Here is a 25058-nt window from a genome sequence, read left to right on the forward strand (position 1 = left end):
GCCCGTCCTGCCCTGGCCACCTCACCCCTGGCCACAGACACAAAGCGCTCTCACAACGCAGTTCGGATTCTACCGCTGCGCTGCCGAAAACCCTCCAAAGCCTTCCCAGCGCACCTGGAATAAACTCAAACCCCCAGCACACCTGGCTACACGGCTCTTTAGCCAGCCAGCCCCCACCCATCCCCCGTGGCCCCCCCCACCCCCGCTCGCCCACTCCGGCCCAGGAGCCTCTCCCTGACCTGCCCTCGGGCCCCTGCACTGGCTCCCTCCTCTGCCTGAACCCGGGTCCCAGGCGGCACGTGGCTCCTTTCTCATCACCCAGGTCTCACTCGCCTGCTCGGAAGGGCTTCCCGGCCGGCGGCACCTGCTGGTCCCTCGTCCACTCCTCCATCAACTTAGCGTGAGAAACCCTGCCGAGGCTCCGCTTGTTCGTCCGCTGCCTGCTGCCCAGCACGACGAAGCACCCTGACAGCCGGGGCTCTGTGGAACTGGGGGCCCCCAGCTTGGACCCCGGCACCCCAGCAGCCTGGCTCACTGGCTCAGTCCACACCTGGAAAGCATGAGTGTGATCGGGCCACCCTCTCCATCAACACCTCCACCAATCAAGGGGTTTAATTAACCTCACTTGGTTGAAAAAAATGTGACGTAAAACTAGACACAACTGTCTAAAGAAGTCTTTAGAACACTATCGATTTCTAAAGAGTCGTATTTTGGCCACATTTCTAAAAACCATGGTTTCAAAAGCGTAAATGGTCGAGCTCTTCAGAAGACAATCTTTATCAAAGACCTGAAAGTGCTCAGCCCAGCAGACGCACACAGTGGACACAAGGACAGCCACCTAAGGGTCATTCGTGACAGACCAGTGCACATCCGCACAGCAGCCTGTCTCAGGGGCCTGCGACGAAGCGTTGGCCCGAGGCAGTGGGGGACCAGGCGGACAAAGGGAACTTCAAAGATCACTGAGGGGTGGGAGCTGCACTCCAGACTCACGCAGGAGAAGGCGGGCCACAGGGCCCCTCTCTTTCCAAACTTCCTAAAGGAATAAATCTAATTTTATGATCAGAAAAAACAGGTGAGGAAAGGAGTCATTTTCAAGTGACTAAGGACTTTAATAACACAGTTACATTTGAAAATCCATCAAGAACGCTTCCTTTCTAATTCTTCAAGTAAGTGTCGTGGTACCTAAGATGCTACTATTTCACAGCATCTTTACAGATCAAACAGGCACGCATCAGGCCTGTCTCTCATGTGCTGGGCTCACTACCACCCAGCGTCCGTCTGCATAAACCTTATGAAGGTGAGCTCCCCTGTGAGAGATGTAAAAAACTCCTTTAAACTCCTTTCCTGAGCAGCTGTCCACATACTTCAGCACAAAGTCTCGGAGTGGAGAAGCTGCCTTCTCGCCTTCTCCCCGTGATGCTGAGACACGGCCGTGTGAGTGGTGTGCGCTGCCCTCTCCCTCCCCGAAGCTCACAGGCTCCTCGCTGACCCCACAGGCCTCTCTGCCCTCTGTGGAGTGTCCAGCCAACACCTGCCACTCCGACCAGCGGACACACACCTGGCAGGCCGCGCCCAGCACTGGGGAGGAGGGCTTAGATCTCCTGGCTACTAGAGTCCCGCCCTGTCCACTTGGTGTCTACTCAGACCACTGACCACCCCCCCCCCAAAACAAGTCACTTGAGAGCTAGAACCTTCTTACCGCTTGCCCCTAAGTTCTAAAATATGACATCCAATTTGATACGGTCGTAAGAACCGTTTTAGGATTTCCCCAACCTCTGGAGCTAGAGAACATTCGGAAACAAGCCCTGGAGGATACTAGTTCCCCAGTGTCAGCGCGGATATCCCGCGTCCTCCTCTTCACCTGGTCACACGTCTCCCAAGTTTGGGCTCAAAATCAGCGTGCGTGTCCCTTCCTCCCAGGCCATGTGGAAGAGGCAGAAAATTCCCATCCAGGCTCTAACTTCAGGAGGGAAGGACAAAAGTCCAACTCAGCTTCACAGGGCTGCAGAGGGGCTCTGCAGTCACAGGCCCTGCTTCAAGCCCCGCTCACGATGCCCACGCCAGGAGGGTGGGGAGCTCCCCCGGCCTCCATCCACGGCCTCCATCCACGCCCATGCAGCAGCACGGACAGGCAGGCAGCCGGACAAGGAAGCCGGACAAACAGGGGCGACGTCTATGCACTTCTCAAATGGGGGCGGGGGAGGAATCTAAATTGTGGACATTTTTTGTATCTCTTTGTTTACTAAAGGTTTTAATTCCTTGGTGTAGCTATTCGAGGATATATAAAATTCAAAATTTTTAAGACTTCCCTGGTGGCGCAGTGGTTAAGAATCTACCTGCCAGTGCAGGGGACACGGGTTCGAGCCCTGGTCCGGGAAGACCCCACATGCCGCGGAGCAACTAAGCCCGTGCACCACAACTACTGAGCCTGTGCTCTAGAGCCCGTGAGCCACAACAACTGAACCCACGTGCTGCAACTACTGAAGCCCGCGTGCCTAGAGCCCGTGCTCCACAACGAGAAGCCACCACGATGAGAAGCCCACGCACCGCAACAGAGTAACCCCCGCTCGCCGCAACTAGAGAAAGCCCGCGCGCAGCAACGAAGACCCAACGCAGCCAAAGATAAATACGTTTATTTTTTAAATTTCAAATTTTCTTATTCAAAGCGTGCACAGCCCTACCCTAGAAATATAAAGTTTCCAATTTTCAATCATGACTTTATAGCACTTGCTCTACTTCACGGAGCATTAAAGAGCAATTATTCTAAGAAAGAAGCTCTGAAGTGCATGCATCTGTAACTCACAGGCCAGGAGCCAGGGTCCCCTCAGGCCCAGCAGGAAACAACACAGTTCAGTCACCCGCCAGGCGCACAGCACCCAGGGCAGAGGGTCCTGCTGCAAACAGCTCCCCTGTCCTTTGCTTTTCTTACTTGGTTCGACTGTTTTATTTACTATCAAAGGCCTGATTAAATAAAAGGCTGCCGACCTCCAGCCTGAGACAAATTTCACAGGTGAGAGCTCTGAACGGCGGCTGAATCAATCAAGACAATCAAGAAAACCTGAGTCTCCTGCTGGCCATCGACACGAAGACAAGGAAAAGTGCTTCCGAGACCTATGCACATTACCCCAAATCTCAGGCAAGTTTCTCCAGAGTCCTTCAAAATCTCTGCTTCAAGATTTTCAAAAACGGTTTTAATTATGTTTTGATCAACTCACATACGACTAGTGATTTATGAAAAAGCTTTCTTAAAAGGTATCATTTAAGATGAGGAAAGCTTACATTTACACTGAAACGGGCTCGGGAAGCATGTCAGGAACCACCGGCATCTCATTACGACTTCAAGGAAACAGACAGGTGCACCGCTGCTCTTTCCACTGAGCCGCTTCCCCCCAGGGCGGGGTCTGAACCGAGCCGCTCCAGTTCCGATCAAACACCACTGCGGGGGGCGGGCAGCGGCCAGAGCCCAGGCTCCACCCCACAGGCTGGGGGGCAAGACAGCCGCCCCCTAGCCAGGAGACCACTTTCCCAACTGCTTCCTTCCAGAGCCCTCGCAAATAAGGACGCACCCCTCATGCAGTGGTACTCAGAAAGTTGTCTCTTCAAACCCTGGTGATTCCGCCACAAGGGCAGGGCCCACTGCCCTGGAGCGCAGTGAGAAGAGACACCCCGGAAGGGCCTGAGGGACCCCTTTCCTGGCTGTTGCTAAAACGTGAGAACCACCAGCTCCGAAAGACACCCACCTACGTGTGCAGCCTCATCCTGATGAGTCCACATCACCAAGACGGCTACATCCACCCTAAAGACGATGCGGACAGCCAGCTTCCAAGGTGGGACAGAGAAAAAGGAAGAGTGACCGCCTGCTTGCCCGCCACGGGCCTCGCCTCCAAGCCAGCGGTGTGGAAGCAAACTCAGAGACACCACCTCTGCTACGCTAAGCAAAAATGCCCAGTGCTGGCCGGGTACAGCTCCCCAAAAGTTTTTTGTTTTTTATTTTTTTCAAATGTCACTGTTATCTAAGGATGTCAAGAGAAAAACTCAGTGAAGGCCTCTGGCCTAAAGTGAGCCCCCTGCCCAGGTCCACTCTCTCTGCAGACAGCTGCACCCCCTTGTCCCCCACGGCTTCCAGGACATGTCCCCCAGGTCTATGGCCCACCTGTGATGACAACCTCAGCAACTCTCTCACAGAACCAGAGCTGGCCACCACACCAGGCTCCCCGGTCACTGAGAACCTGTCCAATCTGGGCATGGTTCTGATGGGAATAAAACTGTGTTTTAGACTTTGCTACATCTACAGCAACATACTGCTTGGAAACCAGTGAGAAACATAATGGAGCTGAGACAGCGTGTGGATAAACGCTACTTGACGGTGGCGCGCACCGCTCCTCCGGATGCAGTTTCACAGTGCTTCACAAAATGGTCAAGCTCACTTTCCACCTGGGGAAACTGAGACTCCAAAGAACCATATGTTCTGTCCCAGGTCAAGAGTGCCCTCAAGTAACAAAATCTAAACTTCTAAGAACATCCCTTGTGCCAAAGCACTTCTGCCGAAGCCGGCCACCAGACGTCCAGAGCCCAAAACTCTGGGGCTGCCACCCGGCTCAGGATCAGCCTTCCCAGAACTCAACCCGGTCCACACAGCACAGTCTGCTACCCTGGACTCTTTTTCCCCTTTCCCCACCATCCAATAATTCTTTTCACCAAGGACGGGAACCCCTGCCCTAGACCTCAGCAGCCTCAAGAGTGTTCATCTTAAGCCACCAGCCCCATGCAAACATTCCCGAAGCCCAGGTATGGAGGAAAGGTGTTCTATCCCGGAATGAGAACCAACACTTCAGCCAAACCTTAGACCCACGGGAGAACAAATTCTCTGTGAAAGCAGAACAGACAGACATACACTGCTGAAAATGCAAGAAAAGATAACCTTTAGAAATAAGCATCTCTAGCGTAACATCGATCTCAAAAGATCTCTTAAAACCATTTGCGCACACGCCAATTTCGGTGTCGCATCACTTTTCTCTCCTTTCAACTATAATAATAACGCTACTTCGACGTTATGCCTATTCTAAGCTGTACAGAACTAACTAGTGCTTTTCACTGTTCTTGGGTCCACTGCCTTTGCTGCAACAATCTCTCTGAAGGCTTATGTGTTCTTATCATTCCCCACAGCAGATAAAATTGAAACTCTGGTACCCTTAAGTGAGTAAATTAATGACAATAACATCAACGTCTCTTTACACAACTGTCCTGACGAGGAATATCGAGACTGAGTTTACTGAAACCAAGTTCAACACGTGCTCACGGTGGCTGTGAGGATGAAACATGCAAGGCCTGACTGGCCCTCAGGGACTCGGTGAAACCTCTGTCCCTCTGTTTCCCCCCTCGGACTCTGACCTACAGGGAGGGAAGGCACTGGGAGGGGCAGGCCTCTCTCAGCCACGCTCCAACTGCCAACAGTCTGTTACTTCACTTGACACCTAAGCGTAGCTTTGAAAACCCTGCCCACCCCTAATGCCTGAGTACTAACAAGAATGAGTTATCATCCAAGCAACAGTTATTTTTACAAGTTAGTTCCACCTCCACTTTGTACATTTTTATGATGAAAAATTTCAGTGAAAAGGAAGCATCAAACAGAATTTAATATTTTCCGATTGACCAATTATATGAGGTAACTAGAATATTCGTAATCTGTCACTTTGATTTACAGAACTAATTTGTGCTATTTAAAAGAAGGCACTCTGCTGTGGGGCACTGGTAGTAATTTTAACTATACTTTTTGTGCTTCTTCTGTTACTAAGGTGGAGCAGCGGAATTAATCAGCGCTCCAAATCAGTAGATCAACTGTGGGGGGAGGGGAGCATGAAGAGATGAATGCGAATCTTTTATTTTCTAGAAAGCATTTGGCCCCTTTAAAGCACAGCTCTCAGCATTTGTCACCCAAATGTCAACATGAGCTGTTCTCTGCTCTCACACGTGGGACTAATGCAAAGACTCGTGAGAACTCATGCAAAGAGTCAGCGCTTTTACAATTTTCTTCAAGGAGTCACCTACTTGTCACGTGCAGACATCTCTAACACACCGCTAACACAGGAGGTGAGAGGGAATCCAGGGTCAATCGCAACGAAGATGACAGAGGTGCCCTTTCCAAACCACAGCTTCCTCCCCCCAGAAGAAATAAGGTAGCGAAGGCTTCACCTACGCAGAGGCCCAGACCAAGGGGATCCAGTCAACCCCAAACAGCCACACCTACAGGCACCATCCAGGCAGGCCGGGGGGTGGGGGGGGACGGGGGACACGACGATGGCCTCCGCCCCGCCCTGGGAGCCAGGCACAGCGCGCCGGTCTCGCAAAATTTACTGACGAGCTCACACCAGCTTTCAATAACAAAAGTGCAGCGCATGGAACCGGCCTTGCTAGGAGCGAGGAAGGTGCCGAGGACCAACGAGGAGGTATTTTAATAAGTAGGTAAAAAGTATTTTGACATTTTCCATAATGTGCTACAACCACGAATTCTCTTTTTTAAACGTTACTGAAGATCAAACATATCTTCCACTAAAAGGTCAAAAGACACATAATGAGCAAAACACAACCTTTAATAAAACCCTCCTACAAACTCAAAAACAAACAAACTGTGCTGTAAGGGGCAGCCCGCACATCTCAAGTAACTTACACCCCCCCTCCTCCCCTCACAGCAGGGGGGCTCCCACAACCACCCAAAAACGCTGCTCTTGGCTGGAGCCTCCCCTCCTCCCACCCGTGTGACATCAGGTCCTTGCCAGACTTCACCACGGCTCCAAACCTCACGGCACTTTGACAGCAAACCCTTCCTTCCAAGACGCTGAAATCCTCTCAAGGTGACCAACCGTTCTTTTCCGAAAGCATGGGGGACACAGGCACAGGACGTGCTGTTTCTACCACTCCTGTACGGCGGCGGCACACGTTACTACACAGCAGGGGAGGAGCGCTCCGAGTCCGCGCAGGCGAGGCGGAGGGCATGGAAGGGAAGACAGGGAGCCTCCAGTGCTGGAGTTTCTCTCTGCCCAGGAAGCCCGAAACAAAGCAGCGGGACACGTAATGCCGTGGGGGACCTTTCGCTGGCGAACCTAAAGAGCTGCCGAGATGACGGGAGATGGAGCGTGGGGTCAAGGAGGCTCGCGGTCCTCCTGCACCGTCTGTACCTCCGGGGGACCCGCTGATGGGAGAGCACGTGCCCACCGCTGACTTCACTGGTAATAATCAAGGTAACCGGCATCCTCTAAGTGAGGACGCCGTGCAGAACGACACCGTGCCTACGAGGAGTGCTGAAACACGGCTGCAGAGCGGGCGTGAGGCAAGGGCTCCGACCAGGAAGGCTGTGTGCCCCGCGACTCCTCCAGGCTCACCTGGGAACTCTGCCATCCTGGTGTCAGCAGGGCAGCGAAAGCTTTCCGTGCAACCTTGCCCAGCCTCGTGGAGGGGGCGTCACTCCGCCGACCTCACCAGGAAAGGGGGGTCCCTAGCCCACCGGCAGGGGACACCAATCACAGCCCAGCATAATAAACGAGCAGAAGAGTTCAATGAGGACACAGACCACATGCCTGATCCCAGAAATCAGAGAGGGAAGTGCCAAGCATGGGAAAGCCACGGGCCCAGGCTGAACGACCCAGTAAGTTGTCCCCGGAGCACCAGCTGCTACTGCTCTCCACCGTGCGGGGACTGGGCAGGGGCACGCAGGGCCAGGAAGAGAGCAAAGGACCCACTTGCCGGACTGGCAGTCCTGGCAGAGAAGCTCTGCAACGCAAAGGACTAAGCTGGAGCCAAGCACTGCACCAGGTAGGAGGCCCCCACTGCCACATCACACACACACACCCGCACACACACTCGCATGCCCAGGACCGTCCCGCGCCGAGGCAGAGGCGCACCCCCGCTCGCAGCAGGCCCACGCAGGGCCCATGACCTCCGCGTCCTGCCAGCGCGACAACTTCCTGGACGCCCAGCTGCGAGGCACGAACGCACTCGCCCGGCGGCGCGGCCACTCACCTGGGGGCAGCTGGAAGTTCTGGATGTTGGTCGGGTTCTGCGGCGGCTGCGGCAGGCGTGGGGCGAGGACCGTGGGCGTCAGCGTGGCCCGGATCCCGCCGGTGGTGGCCGAGGGCGTCCTGGGCAGGCTCTGGGTCACCGCGCTGGTCGAGCCCTTGGGCAGCCCGGTGGGGGTACCGGGGGCCGGCGGTGGGAGGCCGGCGGCGGCGGGCAGAGCCCCTTGCATAGTTGGCCCGAGGATCATGCCGGCCCCCGCGCCGGCCGGGCAGCTGGCCGCCAGGGTCTGCGGCGGCGGGGGCGCCGGCTGCAGCGCAGTCTTGGGCGAGTCGGCCTTGGCCACCTGCGCGGGCGCGGCGGCGGGCCCTGGCTGACTGTTGGCGGCGGGCGCCGGGGCAGAAACGGGCGCTGGGGCCGGGGCGGGCGCGGGGGCGGGCGCGGGGGCGGGCGCGGCGCTGCCCCCGTTCTGCGCGGCCACCGGGGGTCCGGCCGGGGGGCCGGGCGGCCGGGCCAGGCTGGCGGCGGCGGGCGGCGCCGGCGGCGGGGCAGCGGCGGCGGGCGCGGGGGGCGCGGGGGGCGCGGCGGGCGCGGGGGGCGAGGGGGCGCGGGGCGCGGGCGCGGGGGGGGCGCCGAGGAAGGGCGGCGTCTGGATGACAGTGGCGGCGGCGGGCTTGGGCGGCGGCGGCGCGGGCGCGGGCCCGTTGTGGAGCAGGCTGACAGCAGGTGCGGCGGCGGCGCGGAGCGAGTTCCCCAACGAGGCGCTCCCATTCAAAGTTTGCGCGGCGCCGGGGCCGCCGGGCGGGCCGTTGCGGGCGGCGGGCTTGGCGGCGGGCTCGGGCGCGGCCGCTGCCCCCGGCGCACAGGCCCCGGCCGCGGCGCCGGCCCCGGCCCCGGCGCCGGCCGCGGCGCTCGCGCCGGCCTCGAGCGCGCTCAGCTTCGCGGCGGGCCCTGCGGGGACAAGCGAAGCAGCGCAGTGAGGACGCGGGCCCGGCCGGCGGCCGCCCGCGCTCAGGCCGCGCCGCGCTCTACCTGCGGGGGGCGGCTCCGGCGCCGCTGCGGGCGCGCCCTCGGCCGGCACGGCTCCGGCTCCGACATGGTTCCCGAGCGCGCCGGCGGCCGCGGCCCGCGCCTCGGGCGCGCGGGGCGCGAGGTGGTGGTGGTGGGCCGCGCTGGCCGCCAGCTGCGACTCGAGCGAGCCCACCAGGTCGCTCACCACTTTCTCGTCCACCTCGCTGTTGAAGAAGACCTCGTCCAGCAGATCCGAGCCCGCCGCCATCTTTCCTCCTCGGCCCGCCGCCGCCGCCGCTCGGCCGGCGCTGGGCGGGGAGGAGGCTCCGCGCGGGCGGGCGGGCGGGCGGGCGGCCGCGGGGGCGGGCGGGGGGCGGCGCGCGCCGGGCGGGGCGGGGGCGGCGGCCGGGCGGGGGGCGCGGGCGGCCGGGCGGGGGGGAGGGCGGCGGCGGCGCGTTGCGCAGGCGCGGCGGCGCGCCCGCCCCCGCCCGCCGCCCGGCGCCTCGCCATTGGCCACGGTGCCCCCCGCCCGGCCGCCCGGCGCCCCACGATTGGCCGCGGCGCTCGCCTAAAAGGCGCGTCCAATGGCTGCGAGCGGCAGAGGCCGGTGCGCAGGAGGGCGGCCGGGGCTCAGCGGGCGGGTGGGAAGCGGGCGGCGGGCCCGGCGCTCTTGGGCCGGCGACGTGGGGGTCGCGACCGCCGGACGGGCTAGAGGCCGGAGGGCAGGAGGACGAGACGGGCAGGGACCGTGGCCGGGACCTGGTGGGGGCGGCGGCAGTGACTGGCTCTTTGTCTCCGCTCGCTCCAAAATGGCTGCGGCCGGGGCTGAGGGGAGAGCCGGGCGGGCGGGCGAGGGATCCGGGGACGCCGTGCTCCCGGGACCCCAACGCCCCTCATGGAGTCGCCGCCGCCGCCGCCTGCGGGGACCCGGCGCCCGGGAGGGTGCGGGCTGGGGCCGGGGGCCGAGGCAGGGAGGCAGCCTGGGCGTCGGCGCCATTGCTGCCCGGCGGGCGCGAGACCCGGAGCTCGGCGCACCGGGCGGGGCGAGCGCTGGCCTGCCCCTCGGCCGGGCGCCTTGGTCCGCCCGAGATCCGGCGTCTCGTGCCGTGAGGGCCGCTGCTCGGGCGGCGGGGGCGGGGCGGGGCGGGGGTCGGCGCCCGGGGCCGCGCCAGGGTGACTCATCTTCTCCGGCGGCGCGGCCCCCGGACACGAGTGTCTGTAAATTACTGGGTGAGACGGCGGCGCCGGCCGGGACCAGCAGCTCCCGTAGGGAGCGTCCATCCTGGAGGTCTTCCTCGGGTCCTTATTTCCCGTTCTGTCGTTTTGACGAAGTAAGTTATCTAAACCTTACGAGCACCTTCTCTGTAGAAACAGTTCACGTAAAGTTCTCTCCTGCGTGTTTTCGCGGTTTTTTCACCGAAAGATGGTATTCTGGGACATGCCTAGGGGTTCTCTTCTCTCCCCTTTTTTTGGGGGGGGGTGGGCGGGGGACCCAGAGAGGTGCCTCCAGCCTCGCTCCAGCTGAAGAGCCCGCGCCGCAGACACACGGACCGCAGCACAATGCGGGAAGCTGTTGACACGTAAATGATCTTTTCTAACCGCCTAACAAAAGAACCCGCCGGCCCCCGCGAGCCCCACTCACGGGGCGGGTTTAGACAATGGGCGCGGCGGTTGGAGCCTGGAAAGGGGCCTTCATGGGCCAGTGTTAGGGGGGAACCCTGCGAAGAGAGAACCGGAATTTTGCACCCGAACTTGAGTGCCCAGAAGGTGGAACAAACCTGGGGTGGGGGACCTTGCACGCGGGGTGCCTGCGCGCCATCCCCACCGCTCTTTGAGCCCAGCGCGGGCGGACAGTCTGGTTTTCGAGCCAGAGCAGAAATGTGGCATTACGTGTAAAATCTCATCATCTTTAATGTTGACAACTCATTAGAAAATGTTCAGGTGGGCCAAACAAAAGCAAGCTGACTTCAGCCCCGGGTGCGACCTCCGTAGTGGGAAACAGAGGTGTACACCGTAGTCTACACTCAAAACACTCAGATCGGAGTCAGGGTAGAACAGTTAGCAGCCGTGCTACTGGCCAGATCACTGGCTGCCGCGAGACCGTGACCCCCGGGTTCTGAGGCCCGGGGGAGGGGGTCCCCCTCCCGTCCGCCCCTGTAGTTACTCCGATCTTCAGTGAAGGGAGGAGGTGGTGCCATCTCAGGCCCCTCCTGCTTCCCCACAGTGCAGGGACTTCCTGCGTCCTCTGAAGGCCCGCCAGGACCCCTCCAACCCTCCGCGCCGCAGTGGTGCTGACATCACCCCCAGAGTCCTCCGGGGCGCCCTCCAGTCCAGCAGGAAGTGTGGGAGGTGAAGCGTACGTGCGCCGCCTTCCCCGCCCCACCACGCCCCACCCCGCTCCACCCAATTCTTCCAGAGGGGTCGCCCGCAGAGAAGGTGGGAGTTACCGACTGCTTAGGCACTCTCCCGCGTCTGGTGCCCTCCAGAGCACGGCCCGCCTGGAGAGCGGGGTGGGGGCGGAAGCCACGTGGCTCCTCCCCTCCTCCAGATAGGAGGGCGGGGAGACGCTATCAAACTGTTAACCTTGGCCACCCTGGGGACTTGGGGCATTATCTTTGAATATCGCTCTGTGGTTTTACTTGCTTCAACAAGCAGCTTCCCTGTGACTTCTGTAATTTGAAACAAAAATCCCAACTAGCATGAAGAGAAAAAAGGGCCTGAAAATGAGTGTAAATATAAACATCAGGTTTAAACAGGGGAAAATGTTTATTGTTAAGTGAGAACGGCAGAACCCAAAAACAGTACATCCTTGCCACCTACAGCGGTGCAAACGTGCAAGGCCATGAGCAAAAAGGCAGCCTCCCAGGCCGGCAGCTGTGTGGGACTTTAAGGTTTATTAAGCAGTATATTATCTTCTCAATAAAATGGAGACAGCATCAGACACGCTCTCTTAAATATAAGAATAAACATAGAAGACCTAAATAGACATTTTTCCAAAGAAGATATACAGACTGCCAACAAACACATGAAAGAATGCTCAACATCATTAATCATTAGAGAAATGCAAATCAAAACCACAATGAGATATCATCTCACACCAGTCAGAATGGCCATCATCAACAAATCTAGAAACAATAAATGCTGGAGAGGGTGTGGAGAAAAGGGAACACTCTTGCACTGCTGGTGGGAATGTGAATTGGTTCAGCCACTATGGAGAACAGTATGGAGGTTCCTTAAAAAACTACAAATAGAACTACCATACGACCCAGCAATCCCACTACTGGGCATATACCCTGAGAAAACCATAATTCAAAAAGAGTCATGTACCAAAATGTTCATTGCAGCTCTATTTACAATAGCCCGGAGATGGAAACAACCTAAGTGCCCATCATCGGATGAATGGATAAAGAAGATGTGGCACATATATACAATGGAATATTACTCAGCCATAAAAAGAAACAAAATTGAGCTATTTGTAATGAGGTGGATAGACCTAGAGTCTGTCATACAGAGTGAAGTAAGTCAGAAAGAGAAAGACAAATTCCGTATGCTAACACATATATATGGAATTTAAGAAAAAAAAATGTCACGAAGAACCTAGGGGTAAGACAGGAATAAAGACAGACCTACTAGAGAATGGACTTGAGGATATGGGGAGGGGGAAGGGTGAGCTGTGACAAAGCGAGAGAGAGGCGTGGACATATATACACTACCAAACGTAAGGTAGATAGCTAGTGGGAAGGAGCCGCATAGCACAGGGAGATCAGCTTGGTGCTTTGTGGCGGCCTGGAGGGGTGGGATAGGGAGGGTGGGAGGGAGACGCAAGAGGGAGGAGATATGGGGACAAATGTGTATGTATAACTGATTCACTTTGTTATAAAGCAGAAACTAACACACCATTGTAAAGCAATTATACTCCAATAAAGACGTAAAAAAAAAGAATAAACAACCACGAGTCAATTTCAGTGTTGCTCTGGCTGTGTGAAAGATATGCAGTGTTTGTTATATTTCCTATGCTTTTGTTATCTGCCTGAAATACAACATAACAATCTTAAAAAAAGACAGGCAGCTAGATGGCAGCTGGTGGCCCGACCCTGTTCCCAGAGTCTTGGTTCACCAGACTTCCCTGCCCCAGCCGGCAGCCCTCAGCGCTGCAGACTCAGCGGGCTGTGCCACAGTCAAGAGGGGATCCATGTCCCAGGATGAACACATAACTGATTGTAAATGCAGGTGCATTAGTTTCTTAGGGCCGTTGTAACATTATCACAAACTTGGGGGCTTAAAACAACAGAAACTTATTCTCTTAGTTCTAGAAACCAGAAGTCCAAAATCAAGGTGTCAGCAGGGTCACACTCCCTCTGGAGGTTCCAGGAGGGTCCTTCCTGCCTCTTTCAGCTTCTGGTGGCCCCAGGCATTCTTGGCTTGCAGCAGCATCACCAAATACCTTAATATAAAACTAACATCAAAGAGCTCAAGACCTATAGACAAAAAATTGTAAAACACAATTGAGAGAAATTACAGAAAAAGTAATTACATGGAGGGATATACCAAGTTCAAGAATTGGAAGACTAAGTATTGTAAAAATGTCATTTCTCCCCCAACATACTCTACAGATCGATGCAAATGGATTTTAAGATCCCAGGCAGGATTTCTGCACAGAAATGGACAAGCTAGGCTTCCATTGCCAGTATGTGAACTCCTACTGATCTAACCTGCCACAGACAGCGCTATGAACTCTGGACAACATAACGCTCACCTGGAGTAGTCAGAGTGAGCACAGGCAGGTGCTGGAGAGGAGAAGCCCTGGAAGAAGAGAACGGCCGGGTGAGGTGCCTGCTTTCACAGCTTCTAGCCTAAGGGCAGGCCATGCCATGCAGGGCAGATAAGCACCAACAAAACACCTGCAGTCCTGCTGGCCTGAGAGCCAGGAGATAGAGTTTGGGCAATGACACCCTCTGGAAAGTATTTGGGGGCATCCCAGAAAGGAAGGAGTGAGAGAAGGGGAGACCCAAATTCTGTTTGTAACCTGGGCCTAAATCTCCAGGTGACATTGGAACACAGGCATAGGGTAGACTCCAAGCATCTTGGCTAAGAATAAAAGAACTGAGATGAGATCTGAGCTGCTGTCCAAGGGACAGTATTTGCTGTCTGAGCCCCACCAAGTCATCTTTGATTTGCTAACACAAACATAGAAATAATCAAATCAATGCTCTTTGAGTTAATATAAGAGAATCCAAGGTCAACACAAAATAACACAATATCCAGGACACAATCTAAAGTTACTAAACAAAGAAAAGGAGAATCTTAGCCATTCTCAAAAAAAAAAAAAAAAAAAAAAGTATGGGCAATTGATCCCTGATACGACACGGGTGATGGAATTAGCAAAAGAAAATTTTAAACTATTGTAATCACTCATGTAAAGAAAAATATGCTTTTAACGAGTGAAAAGATTTTTTAAAAAAAAAACAGCAGAGTTGGGACTTCCCTAGTGGTCCAGTGGTTAAGACTCCATGCTTCCACTGCAGGGGGCACAGACTTGATCCCTGGTTGGGGAACTAGGATTCCGCAGATTCCGCATGCTGTATGGCATGGCCAAAATAAATAAGTCAACAAATAAATAAATCACAGCAGAGAACTGTAAAATATATCTTAAAAAGGAAATTCTAGAACTGAAAGTTAAAATTTCTTAAACATAAAGTTAACTGAATGGGCCAAACAGAAGAGTGGAATGACAGAGGGAAAGAAATCAGTGAACTTGAAGGTGTATCAATAGAATGTATTCCGTCTGAAAAGGAAAGAGTGGGGAATAAATAAAAAGATCATAAGGGATCTCTGGTATAGAATCAAAATGTTGACATCTGTGCAATTAAAATCACAAAAAGGGAGGAAAAACTAGGGCAGGAAAGAGTATTTGTAGACAAAATTTACAGAATTTTCTATATTTGGTTAAAGGCATCAATTTACATGCTTGAAGAATTCCACAACCCCCAACTAAGATAAACTCAAAGGAAACTATGCACAGGCACAGCATAGTCAAACTGTTGGAAGCTGGGTGTAAAGAGAAACATGAGTAGCCGCAGGAGAACACATCTCATGCAGGGAACAATGAAGTGACACTGCTAACTTCTCATCGGAAGCTATGGCGGCCAAAAGAAAGTGGACCAACAGCTTTCAGTATTGAAAGAAAGCCCGTGAACCCTTTTGCAGAATGCCAAACTTTCAAACTATCTTTCCAGAATGAGGGTAAATAAAGATATTTTGCTATACAAGAAAATTAAGAGGATTCATCACCAGCAGACCTAAACTACAAGGAATGCTAAAGGAAATTCTTCAGAGTGAAGGAAAATGATACCAGATAGAAACTTGGTCATCGGGAAAGAATGAAGAGCATCAGAAATGGTAAATACCTGAACAAATATAAAAGAATATTTTTCCTCTTCATTTCTCTAAAATACATGTCTATTTAAAGCAAAATTATAACAGTGAATGGTGGGGGGTTTTACTGCATTTAAATATACTCTAGCAAATCTATAGCAAACTATGGACCTATGACATTGAAAGTGTTCTACATTTTGGGACTTCCCTGGCGGCACAGTGGTTAAGAATCCACCTGCCAATGCAGGGGACACGGGTTCGAGCCCTGGTCCAGGAAGATCCTACACACTGCGGAGCACCTAAGCCCGTGCACCACAACTACTGAGCCTGTGCTCTAGAACCCGCGAGCCACAACTACTGAAGCCTGTGTGCCTAGAGCCCGTGCTCCGCAACAAGAGAAGCCACCGCAGTGAGAAGCCCGCACACTGCAATGAAGAGTAGCCCCCGCTCACCACAGCTAGAGAAAGCCTGCACGAAGCAACAAAGACCCAGCAGTCAAAAATTAATTAATTAATTAATTTTTTAAAAAAAAGAAAGTGTTCTACATTTTATGTGACTTGGTACAATGTTAACTCAAAGAAGACTGTGAAAAGTTAAGGATACGTATTATAATCCCTAAAGCAACCACTAAAAAAATTAACACGAAGAGCCATACCTAAAAATACGATCAATAAACTAAAAAATTGAAAAATATTCAGATAATCCAAAAGAAAACAAAAGAGGACATTTTAGGGCTTCCCTGGTGGCACAGTGGTTGAGAATCTGCCTGCTAATGCAGGGGACACGGGTTCGAGCCCTGGTCTGGGAAGATCCCACATGGCGCAGAGCAACTAGGCCCGTGAGCCACAACTACTGAGCCTGCACGTCTGGAGCCTGTGTTCCGCAACAAGAGAGGCTGCGATAGTGAGAGGCCCGCGCACCGCGATGAAGAGTGGCCCCCACTCGCCGCAACTAGAGAAAGCCCTCGCACAGAAACGAAGACCCAACACAGCCAAAACTAAAAATAAATAAATAAAAGATTCCACATCTTCCCCCAACGTTGGCTTTCCTTTAAAAAAAAAAAAGGACATTTTAGAAAGAACAAACATAAAACAAATAGATGACAGACCTAAATCTCACCAACTTAACCATAATATTAAATGTTAAGCATTAAGCACTTCAATTAAAAGGATAGAAAAGCGAGACTCTGCCATATGCTGTTTTCGAGAGACACTTCAAAACAACGTATCACGCAAACACTCCGCTTAACAAGGCTGGAGAGGCTATATTAACATCAGATAAAATGGACCTCAACACAGAGCGTGTCAGAGATAAAAAGGGACGCTGCCTAATGAAAAATGGCTAACTCATCAAGAAGACAAAAACCATAACTTGGTACGTGCCTCATAGCTTCAAAATACGTGAAGCAAAAACGGACAGAATTAAACAGAAAAATAGATAATCCAATAGCCATTGTTGGAGATTTTAACACCCATCCAACAAAGGGACAAAACTCTCGGGATGGACACAAGTCATCTGAATGACAATGTGAGCTATCTTGATCTGATATCTCTCAAACACCACACCCAACACATTCTTTTCTACTGCACATAGTGCCCTCAGAAAGATAAATGCTGGGCCGTAAAACAAATCTCAACAAATTTAAAAGGATTGAAATCGTGCAGAATATGTTCTCTGTTCATATTGGAATAAAATCAATAACAAAACAATGCAAACCCCAAATATTTGGAAATACCTAAGTAACCCATGGGTCAAAAAAATCACAAGGGAAATTTGAAAATACTTTGAACTGAACGTTACTGAAAATACAACATATCAAAATGTGTGGCCCACAAGTAAAGCAGGGGATTTAGTTTATAAATGCTTATTTTAGAAACGCTAATTCCAGAATTCAGATGGAAATGCAAATGGACAAATACAGCCAGGGCAGTCTTGAACAACAACAACTCTGGAGGACCTTCGTTACCAGATATCATAACCATGACGGTAATTAAGGCAGTGAGGCATTGGTGCAAAAATAGATAAATAGGCCAAATGAATAGAGAGTCCTGAAAAAGACACATATATACAGTCAGTCTATTTATGACACAATGGACAATGCCTTGCGGTGGTGGAAGGACGGTCTTTTCGATCGTTGGCTCTGGGTCAATGGCCACCCATAAGGGTGAAAAATAAATCTTGACCCAAACCTCACACCACACGGAAAAAACAATTCCAGCCGAATTGAAGAGCTAAATGTGGAAAGTAAAATAATAAAACTTGTAGAAGGAAATATGTTTACAATCTCGGAGCAGGTAAAGTGTTTGTTTGTTTGCTTTTCCACCGAGCTGTGCAGCTCATGGGATCTTAGTTCCCTGACCAGGGATTGAACCCAGGCCACACCAGTGAGAGCACCGGATGGCGAGGGAATTCCTTTTATCTTGTTTTCAAGATTTCTTTTAAAATAAGCACAAAAAGTGCTAAACACTATAAAGGGAAAAAGTTGATAAATTGGGCTACATTAAGAACTTCTCGGGCTTCCCTGGTGGCGCAGTGGTTGAGAGTCCGCCTGCCGATGCAGGGGACACGGGTTCGTGCCCCGGTCTGGGAAGATCCCACATGCCGCGGAGCGGCTGGGCCCGTGAGCCATGGCCGCTGAGCCTGCGCGTCCGGAGCCTGTCCTCCGCAACGGGAGAGGCCACAGCAGTGAGAGGCCCACGTACTGCATAAAAAAAAAAAAAAAAAAAAAAAAAAAAAAGAACTTCTCATCAAAAGACACCATTAAAAGAATGGAAAGGCAGTGGGAGAAGCTAGATGCAGTATAGAAAAAATGGGCACGTCACTTCTGATGGATAGAGAGGGTGATTGGAATATAAAAAGGGCCCAGCCTCATCGGTCCCCAGGGAAATGCAAACGGAAACCCACTGCAGACCCACCACAAAGACCAAACTGAAAAGGACCAACCTACCTAACTGTTAGGTATTTGCACTGTGTCACAGATCTCCAGAACGTTTTCATCTTTTCAGACTGAACTCCGTCCCATTAAACAACTCCCTGTCCCCCTCCCCCAGCTTCTGTGAACCACCATTCTACTTTCTGTTCCTACGATTTTGATGACTTCAGAGACTTCATATAAGTGGAATCACACAGTATTTGTCCTTCTGTGTCTGGCTTACGTCGTTGGTCATAATGTCCTCAGGGTTCATCCATGCTGTGACATAGTGCAGGATCTCCTTCCACCTTAAGGCTGAACATATTCCAGAGTATGGGTGGATCACATTCTGCTTATCCATTCAGCCATCGATGGACACTTGGGTTGTCTCCACCTCTTGGCTGCTGTGGATAACGCTGCTAACAAATCTGGTTGTGCAAACATCTCGTCAAGCCCCTGCTTTCCGTTCTTTTGGAGAAATGACCAGAAGTGGTCTCATCAACATTCTCAAGTTATTTATACTCGTAGGTTTTACCACCTCAACTACACAGAAGGTCCTAGAAGTCAGGGATCAATCATCCACTTAGGTGTTGGTAAGTGTTTAATAACCGTCTTCCTGAGCGGGAGGAACACCTGATTTGTGCCAGTTGCCGACACCCTTGATGTGCAGCCCGAGGAGATGCCTGGTGCTGGAAATCGGGCCCTGCTTGGAAGTGTCCAGAGCAGTGGGACCCTGGGTGGCCACCCCTGCCCCGCATGGCCAGGCAACACTACCCCCACCCCTTAAGAACTGAAGCCAAAGACACCCCAGACTCAGGGTCAGGAGCCCAGCAAGGTGGCGGTGGGGGGGTGTGGACTGGGTGAAACTCTCCACTGAAGAATTCTTAGGTTGGATGGTGGGGACATGGGTGCTCACTTTCTTCTTGTTAGTTAAAAGATGCATTGTGATATATAACTCTTTTATATGCATGAGACATTTAGCATTTATTTTTTATTTTATTTATTTAATTTACTTTTTTATTTTTGGCTGTGTTGGGTCTTCGCTGCTGTGCACGGGCTTTCTCTAGTTGCGGCGAGCGGGGGCTCCTCTTCGTCGTGGTGCACGGGCTTCTCATTGTGGTGGCTTCTCTTGTTGCAGAGCACAGGCTGTAGGCATGTGGGCTTCAGTAGTTGTGGTGTGTGGGCTCAGTAGCTGTGGTGCACGGGCTTAGTTGCTCTGCGGCATGTAGGATCTTCCCAGACCAGGGCTCAAACCCATGTCCCCTGCATTAGCAGGTGGATTCTTAACCACTGTGACACCAGGGAAGCCCGACATTTAGCATTTAAAAGGTAAAACACAAACACTCACCCACACAGATTCACGTGGTGCATGCACCTGCACAGGTGTGCATTCAGGTGCACCCAGCCTTTCTCTGGGAGGTCTGTCCACAGGTTTGGGTGGGACCCAGTCACCTGCACTCTGAAAAGATCATTTAAATGATTGTCTCGCCCACTGACACAATCAAAAGATTGTCTCTCAGGGCTTCCCTGGTGGCACAGTGGTTGAGAGTCCGCCTGCTGATGCGGGGGACGCGGGTTCGTGCCCCGGTCCGGGAGGATCCCACATGCCGCGGAGTGGCTGGGCCCGTGAGCCATGGCCGCTGAGCCTGCGCGTCCGGAGCCTGTGCTCCGCAACGGGAGAGGCCACAACAGTGAGAGGCCCGCGTAGCACAAAAAAAAAAAAAAAAAAAAAAAAGATTGTCCCTCATACAAAAGATGTCTGTGCTGCCAGACTTTTCCCTCAGATTCCCTAAAATGGGGGAATAATCGAAATGAGTCATTTGCTCTTTTCTCGGGAAGCAAAGGGAGTAGCATGTGCAGAATGAGCTTAGCAGTCATGAACAAGCCGGTAAATTTCCCATTTGGGGGAGGCTCACTCGTTAAAACCCTTCCCGGGGCCTCCCTGGCGGCGCAGTGGTTAAGAATCCACCTGCCATGCAGGGTACACGGGTTCGAGCCCTGGTCCGGGAGGATCCCACACGCCGCGGAGCGACTAGACCCGTGCGCCACAACCACTGAGCCTGCGCGCCTAGAGCCCGTGCTCCACGAGAGAAGCCACCGCAATGAGAAGCCCACGCACCGCAACGAAGAGTAGCCCCCGCTCGCCACAGCTAGAGAAAGTCCACACGCGGCAATGAAGACCCAACGCAGCCAAAAATAAATAAATAAACAAAATAAATTTAAAAAAAAAACCTTTCCCAAATTCATGCCAATATGCATTTTGACAGTCATATTTTATCAAAATGGGTTGTGTCATTCAGAAACTGTTTGCAAAATGAACGTCCTGCCCCAAGAACCCACATGCTATTTTTTTTAAAGCTTATAGAGCAGAAGGATAGCCCAGCTCCAGAGTGGAAAAGGCCGAATCTTCTCATTAGCAGCCTGATGCCCTGCTGGCCCTCTGTGATAAACCTGAGTGGCATGAGAAAAACCAAAGCATGAACTTGAAACATTAAAGACATGACCCAGAGAGCAGGAGGGAAGGCGTGCCCCAGGCTGTGGACTCACAGCTCACCAGCACTAAGTCGACTTGATCCATCCGCCAGAAACCATCTGCCAAAACCAGAGTGTTGGTTTTCACCAGCTTCAGGCTTCAGTGCTGGCCGCTGCCCTGGGGCCCAAGGCTCTCCAGGAAAAGACTGGAAAGGTGATGGGGACCTTGGAGTTTCCTTCTCCTCTGTGCTTTTTCTGCAATTTATTTTCTTAAATGGATGTGTTGTTCTTTTATCATTAAAAAAAGAGAAGCACTGCTTGATTTTTCATCCCTTAACTTGTTCTTGAGGGAAAATACACACACTGGAAAGTGCACAACTCGGTGAATTCTCGCAAACTAAACACACCCACGTCACCAGCACCAGATCAAGGAGCAGAATGTACCCAGCCACCCCTCCCCAGAGTGACCACCACCTGACTTCTAATATCATGCATTCCTGTAGCCAGGTTGCTGACTGGAGGTAAATGGAGTTATACGGACTTCTGTCTTTTGTTTCCCCAGTGTTTTATCTTGTGTGTGTGTGTGTGTGTGTATTGGGGGGGCGGGGGGGTTAATTTTTTTTATTGTGGTAAAATTCTCGTAACATAAAAGTCACCATTTCAACCTTGTCACAGTGTACAACCTCGTGGCACTCACAATGTTGGGCAACTATCAGCCTTACCTAGTTCCGGAACGTTCTCCTCACCTGAAAGGAAAACCGTAAGCAGTCAGTCCCTACCCTCCTATTTCCTCAACCCCTGGCAACCACTAATCCACATCTGTCCCTATGGATTTACCTATTCTGGACATTTCACGTAAATAGGATCATGCAATACGTGTCTTCCCTTTGTGTCTGTCTTCCTTCACTCAGCATCGTTTTTTTAAAAAAAATGCTTTATTAATTTTTAGGCTGCGCCATGCAGCAGGCAGGCTCCTAGTTCCCCAACCAGGGATCTAACCAATGCCCCCTGCAGTGGAAGCAGGGAGTCTTAACCACTGGACCGCCAGGGAAGTCCCTACTCAGCATCTTGTTTTTGAGGTTCACCCACATGGTAGCCTGTGTCAGTGCTTCATTCCCTTTTGTGACTGAATAATATTCCATTACACGGGTGGATCACCTTTGTTTATCCATCCATCCATTGATGGACAGTTGGGTTGTTTCCATTTTTGGAATAGTGCTTCTGTGAAGATTCGCACACAAGGTTTTGTGTGGACATATGTTTACATTTCTCTTGGGTATATTCCTTGGAGTGGAATTGCTGGGTCACGTGGTGAGTCTACGTTTAACTTACGGAGGAACTGGGTTCTCTTGTGCACGGGCATTCTCTCCCTCAGCGGTAGGTGAGGCTCATTTGTGTTGTTGCCACCCTGCAGAGGGCCCACGCTCACTGCTGCAGGATCCGTGGTTGAACACACCCAGCTACGTATCCACTCTTCAGATGGGGGGCACTGGGGGCTCCAGTTTGGGGCTGTTATGAAGAGCGCTGCTCTGAACCTTCCCTACTTGACTTTTGGGGACACAGACATTTCTTTGGGCATACAGCTAACAGTGGACTGGGCTAGCCATTAGGTGAGAAAATGCAACAACAGACATGCAGATTGGAAGGAAGAAGGAAAACTCTCTCTATCTGCGGATGATGTGACCTTGTATACAGAAACTTCTAAAGACACAACTAGAGAACTATCAGAACTAGTAAACAAGTTCAGCAAGGTGGCAGGACAAGATCAACATACGAAAAATCGATTGTAGTTCATTCAGGAGCAATGAACAAGACAAAAGTGAAATGAAGTAAGCAATCCCATGAGTATTTGAGTAAATTAACAAAAGAAGTGCAAAACATATATTCTGAAAACTACAATACATTGTTGAAAGAAATTAAAGAAGACCTAAATAAATGGAAATATATCCCACGTTCAGGGTTGGAAGACTGAATATCATTAAGATGGTGGTACTCCCCAAATTGATTTTTATTTGCGTTTCCCTGATACCACTCATATATCAGACTCAATACAATCCTTATCAAACTCCCAGGCGGCTTCTTTGCGGTAACTGACAAACGGATCCTTAAATTCCTATGGAAATTCAAGGGATTCAGAAGAACCAAAACAATCTTGGAAAAGAAGAACAAAGTTGGAGCACTCACACTTCCCAATTTCAAACTTACTACAAAACTACAGTAATCGAGACAGAACGGTACTGGCATATGGAGAGTTACATAGACCAGCTGGAGTAGAATAGAGAGCCCGGAAATAAACCCTCACATATACGGTCAAATGATTTTACAGAAGGGTGCCGTGATGATTCAATGACGAAAGGACAGTTTTTTCAACAAATCGTGCTGGGAAAACTGGATACCCACATGGAAAGGAAAGAAGCTAGATCCCTCTCTCACACTAGACACAAAAATTAACTCAAAATTGATCAAAGACCTGAATGTGAGGACAGAAACTGTAAAACTTTTAGAAGAAAATATACATATAGACCTTGGATTAGGTGATGGCTCTTTTGATGTGACACCAAAAGCATAAGTAACAACAGCAAAAGAGATAAATTCGACATCCTCAAAATTTAAAACTTTTGTGCCTCAGAAGACATCGAGAAAATGAAAAAAACTGACACAGAGGAAGAAAAAGTTCAAATCACACTTAGAAGGGACTTGTATCTAGAATATATGAACTATCGCAACTCAATAATAAAAAGACAGATAACCCAATTTAAAAATGGGCAAAGGATATGAATAGACACTTGTCCAAAGGAGAGATACAAATGACCGATAAGAACATGAAAAGATGCTCAGCATCTGGGCCAGGACCATGCCAGTCTCCCAGAGGGAGTATGTTACTCTCCACAAAACAGCCCAAGGTGACAGTGCTGAGGGCTCTCCGCAGAAGGGATGGATTCCACAAATACTGACACCGTCTCTGTGCAGATGTGGAGATGTGCTGCTCAGAGCCCCTCCAGGAAAGCACCACTGCCCAGCTGCAAGAAGCAGGGTGAACTAACTGGGAGACTCCAGCCATTAGCTTCAAGCCCAGGTCACGTTCTTCTCGGGTGATCCCAGCGACCGCCAGCAAGGCGGTAGGTGGGATGAGGACACCTATTTCCGCTCAGCGTGGAACCCCTCCAATGGGCAGGTGCTCCGGAGCTGCCCGCTGGGCTGGCACATCGCGGTCCGGGGTCCCTCCTGCCCAGTCCTGCTGCCACCCTTTTCCCCCTTGAAGATGTTTCTTCCCAAGAAACCTCCGCCTCAGCGTCTACGTCCTGGAGAACAAGCTGGGACTCGGAGTAGAGCAGTCCAAGAAAGCAGGCAGCAGGATGGAGCTGCAGACCGGACCACTCACCACCGGGGCAGTGAGGGAAGCCCATCCCTGGCCCGGGGCCCAACTGCTAACACTTTCCCTGGGAATGACTTGGGGGACGGAGCTGGTGGACCGGCTTGTGGCAGGGGCCGCACCAGCCAGCAGTCTGCCCAGTGTCACGATCCAAACTGAACCGGTTGCTTGAAAGGTAGCGGAGCGGGGGTTGGGGGGTGGGGGGAAGATGGAACCGGAGGCTCGTTGACTAAGTTGCACTGATTTAGAGACGATAATGACAAGCTGAGGGCAGTTAAACAATTGAGAAACGTGTGGGAGCCAGCAGTCTCATTAGCAGCTTCAAAGAAATTCAGGCGGGGGCTTCCCTGGTGGCGCAGTGGTTGGGAGTCCGCCTGCCGATGCAGGGAACACAGGTTCGTGCCCCGGTCCCGGAAGATCCCACATGCCGCGGAGCGGCTGGGCCCGTGAGCCATGGCCGCTGAGCCTGCGCGTCTGGAGCCTGTGCTCCGCAACGGGAGAGGCCACAACAGTAAGAGGCCTGTGTACCAAAAAAAAAAAAAAAAAGAAAAAGAAACTCAGGCGGTAAAGCAGGAAACACTCAAGCTCCCATTCAGACACGACGGCCAGAGTGGCTGAACTTCACAGACGGAGATTGCTCAGCCGGGGCAGGACCGCTACGCCGATGTCAGGACCCTGCCTGGGACCCCTGGGGACCCCGAGGGGTGGAGACCTGGGTGTGTGCATGCAGAATTTGATTCCTCAAGGCCTTTAGCCACCTGAGCCTGAGCCTGCAGACGTGGACCCCTTCCCCAGCTAGAGCCAGCCGGCCCCGGGGGAGACGATACAGAAATCTCTCCCCCATAAGGCAACAGGTGACCGTCCCCACACCCTCTCTGGGCCACCAGACCTGTCAGAATTAAGTTA

General features: G+C 52.2%; 1 protein-coding gene across 1 annotated transcript in view; it reads right to left on the reverse strand.

Moving 5' to 3' along the window:
- Positions 1-9289, reverse strand: part of TAF4 (TATA-box binding protein associated factor 4) — a 70990-nt gene extending 61701 nt beyond the window's left edge. The window contains exon 1 of the mRNA XM_065893077.1: positions 8017-9289. Coding sequence (XP_065749149.1) covers positions 8017-9289 — 1273 coding nt within the window. The remainder of the gene's footprint in view (positions 1-8016) is intronic.
- Positions 9290-25058: the final 15769 nt, after the last annotated feature.

This window comes from Phocoena phocoena, chromosome 15, assembly GCF_963924675.1.
Source record: "Phocoena phocoena chromosome 15, mPhoPho1.1, whole genome shotgun sequence".
In the NCBI taxonomy this organism is placed as follows: domain Eukaryota; kingdom Metazoa; phylum Chordata; class Mammalia; order Artiodactyla; family Phocoenidae; genus Phocoena; species Phocoena phocoena.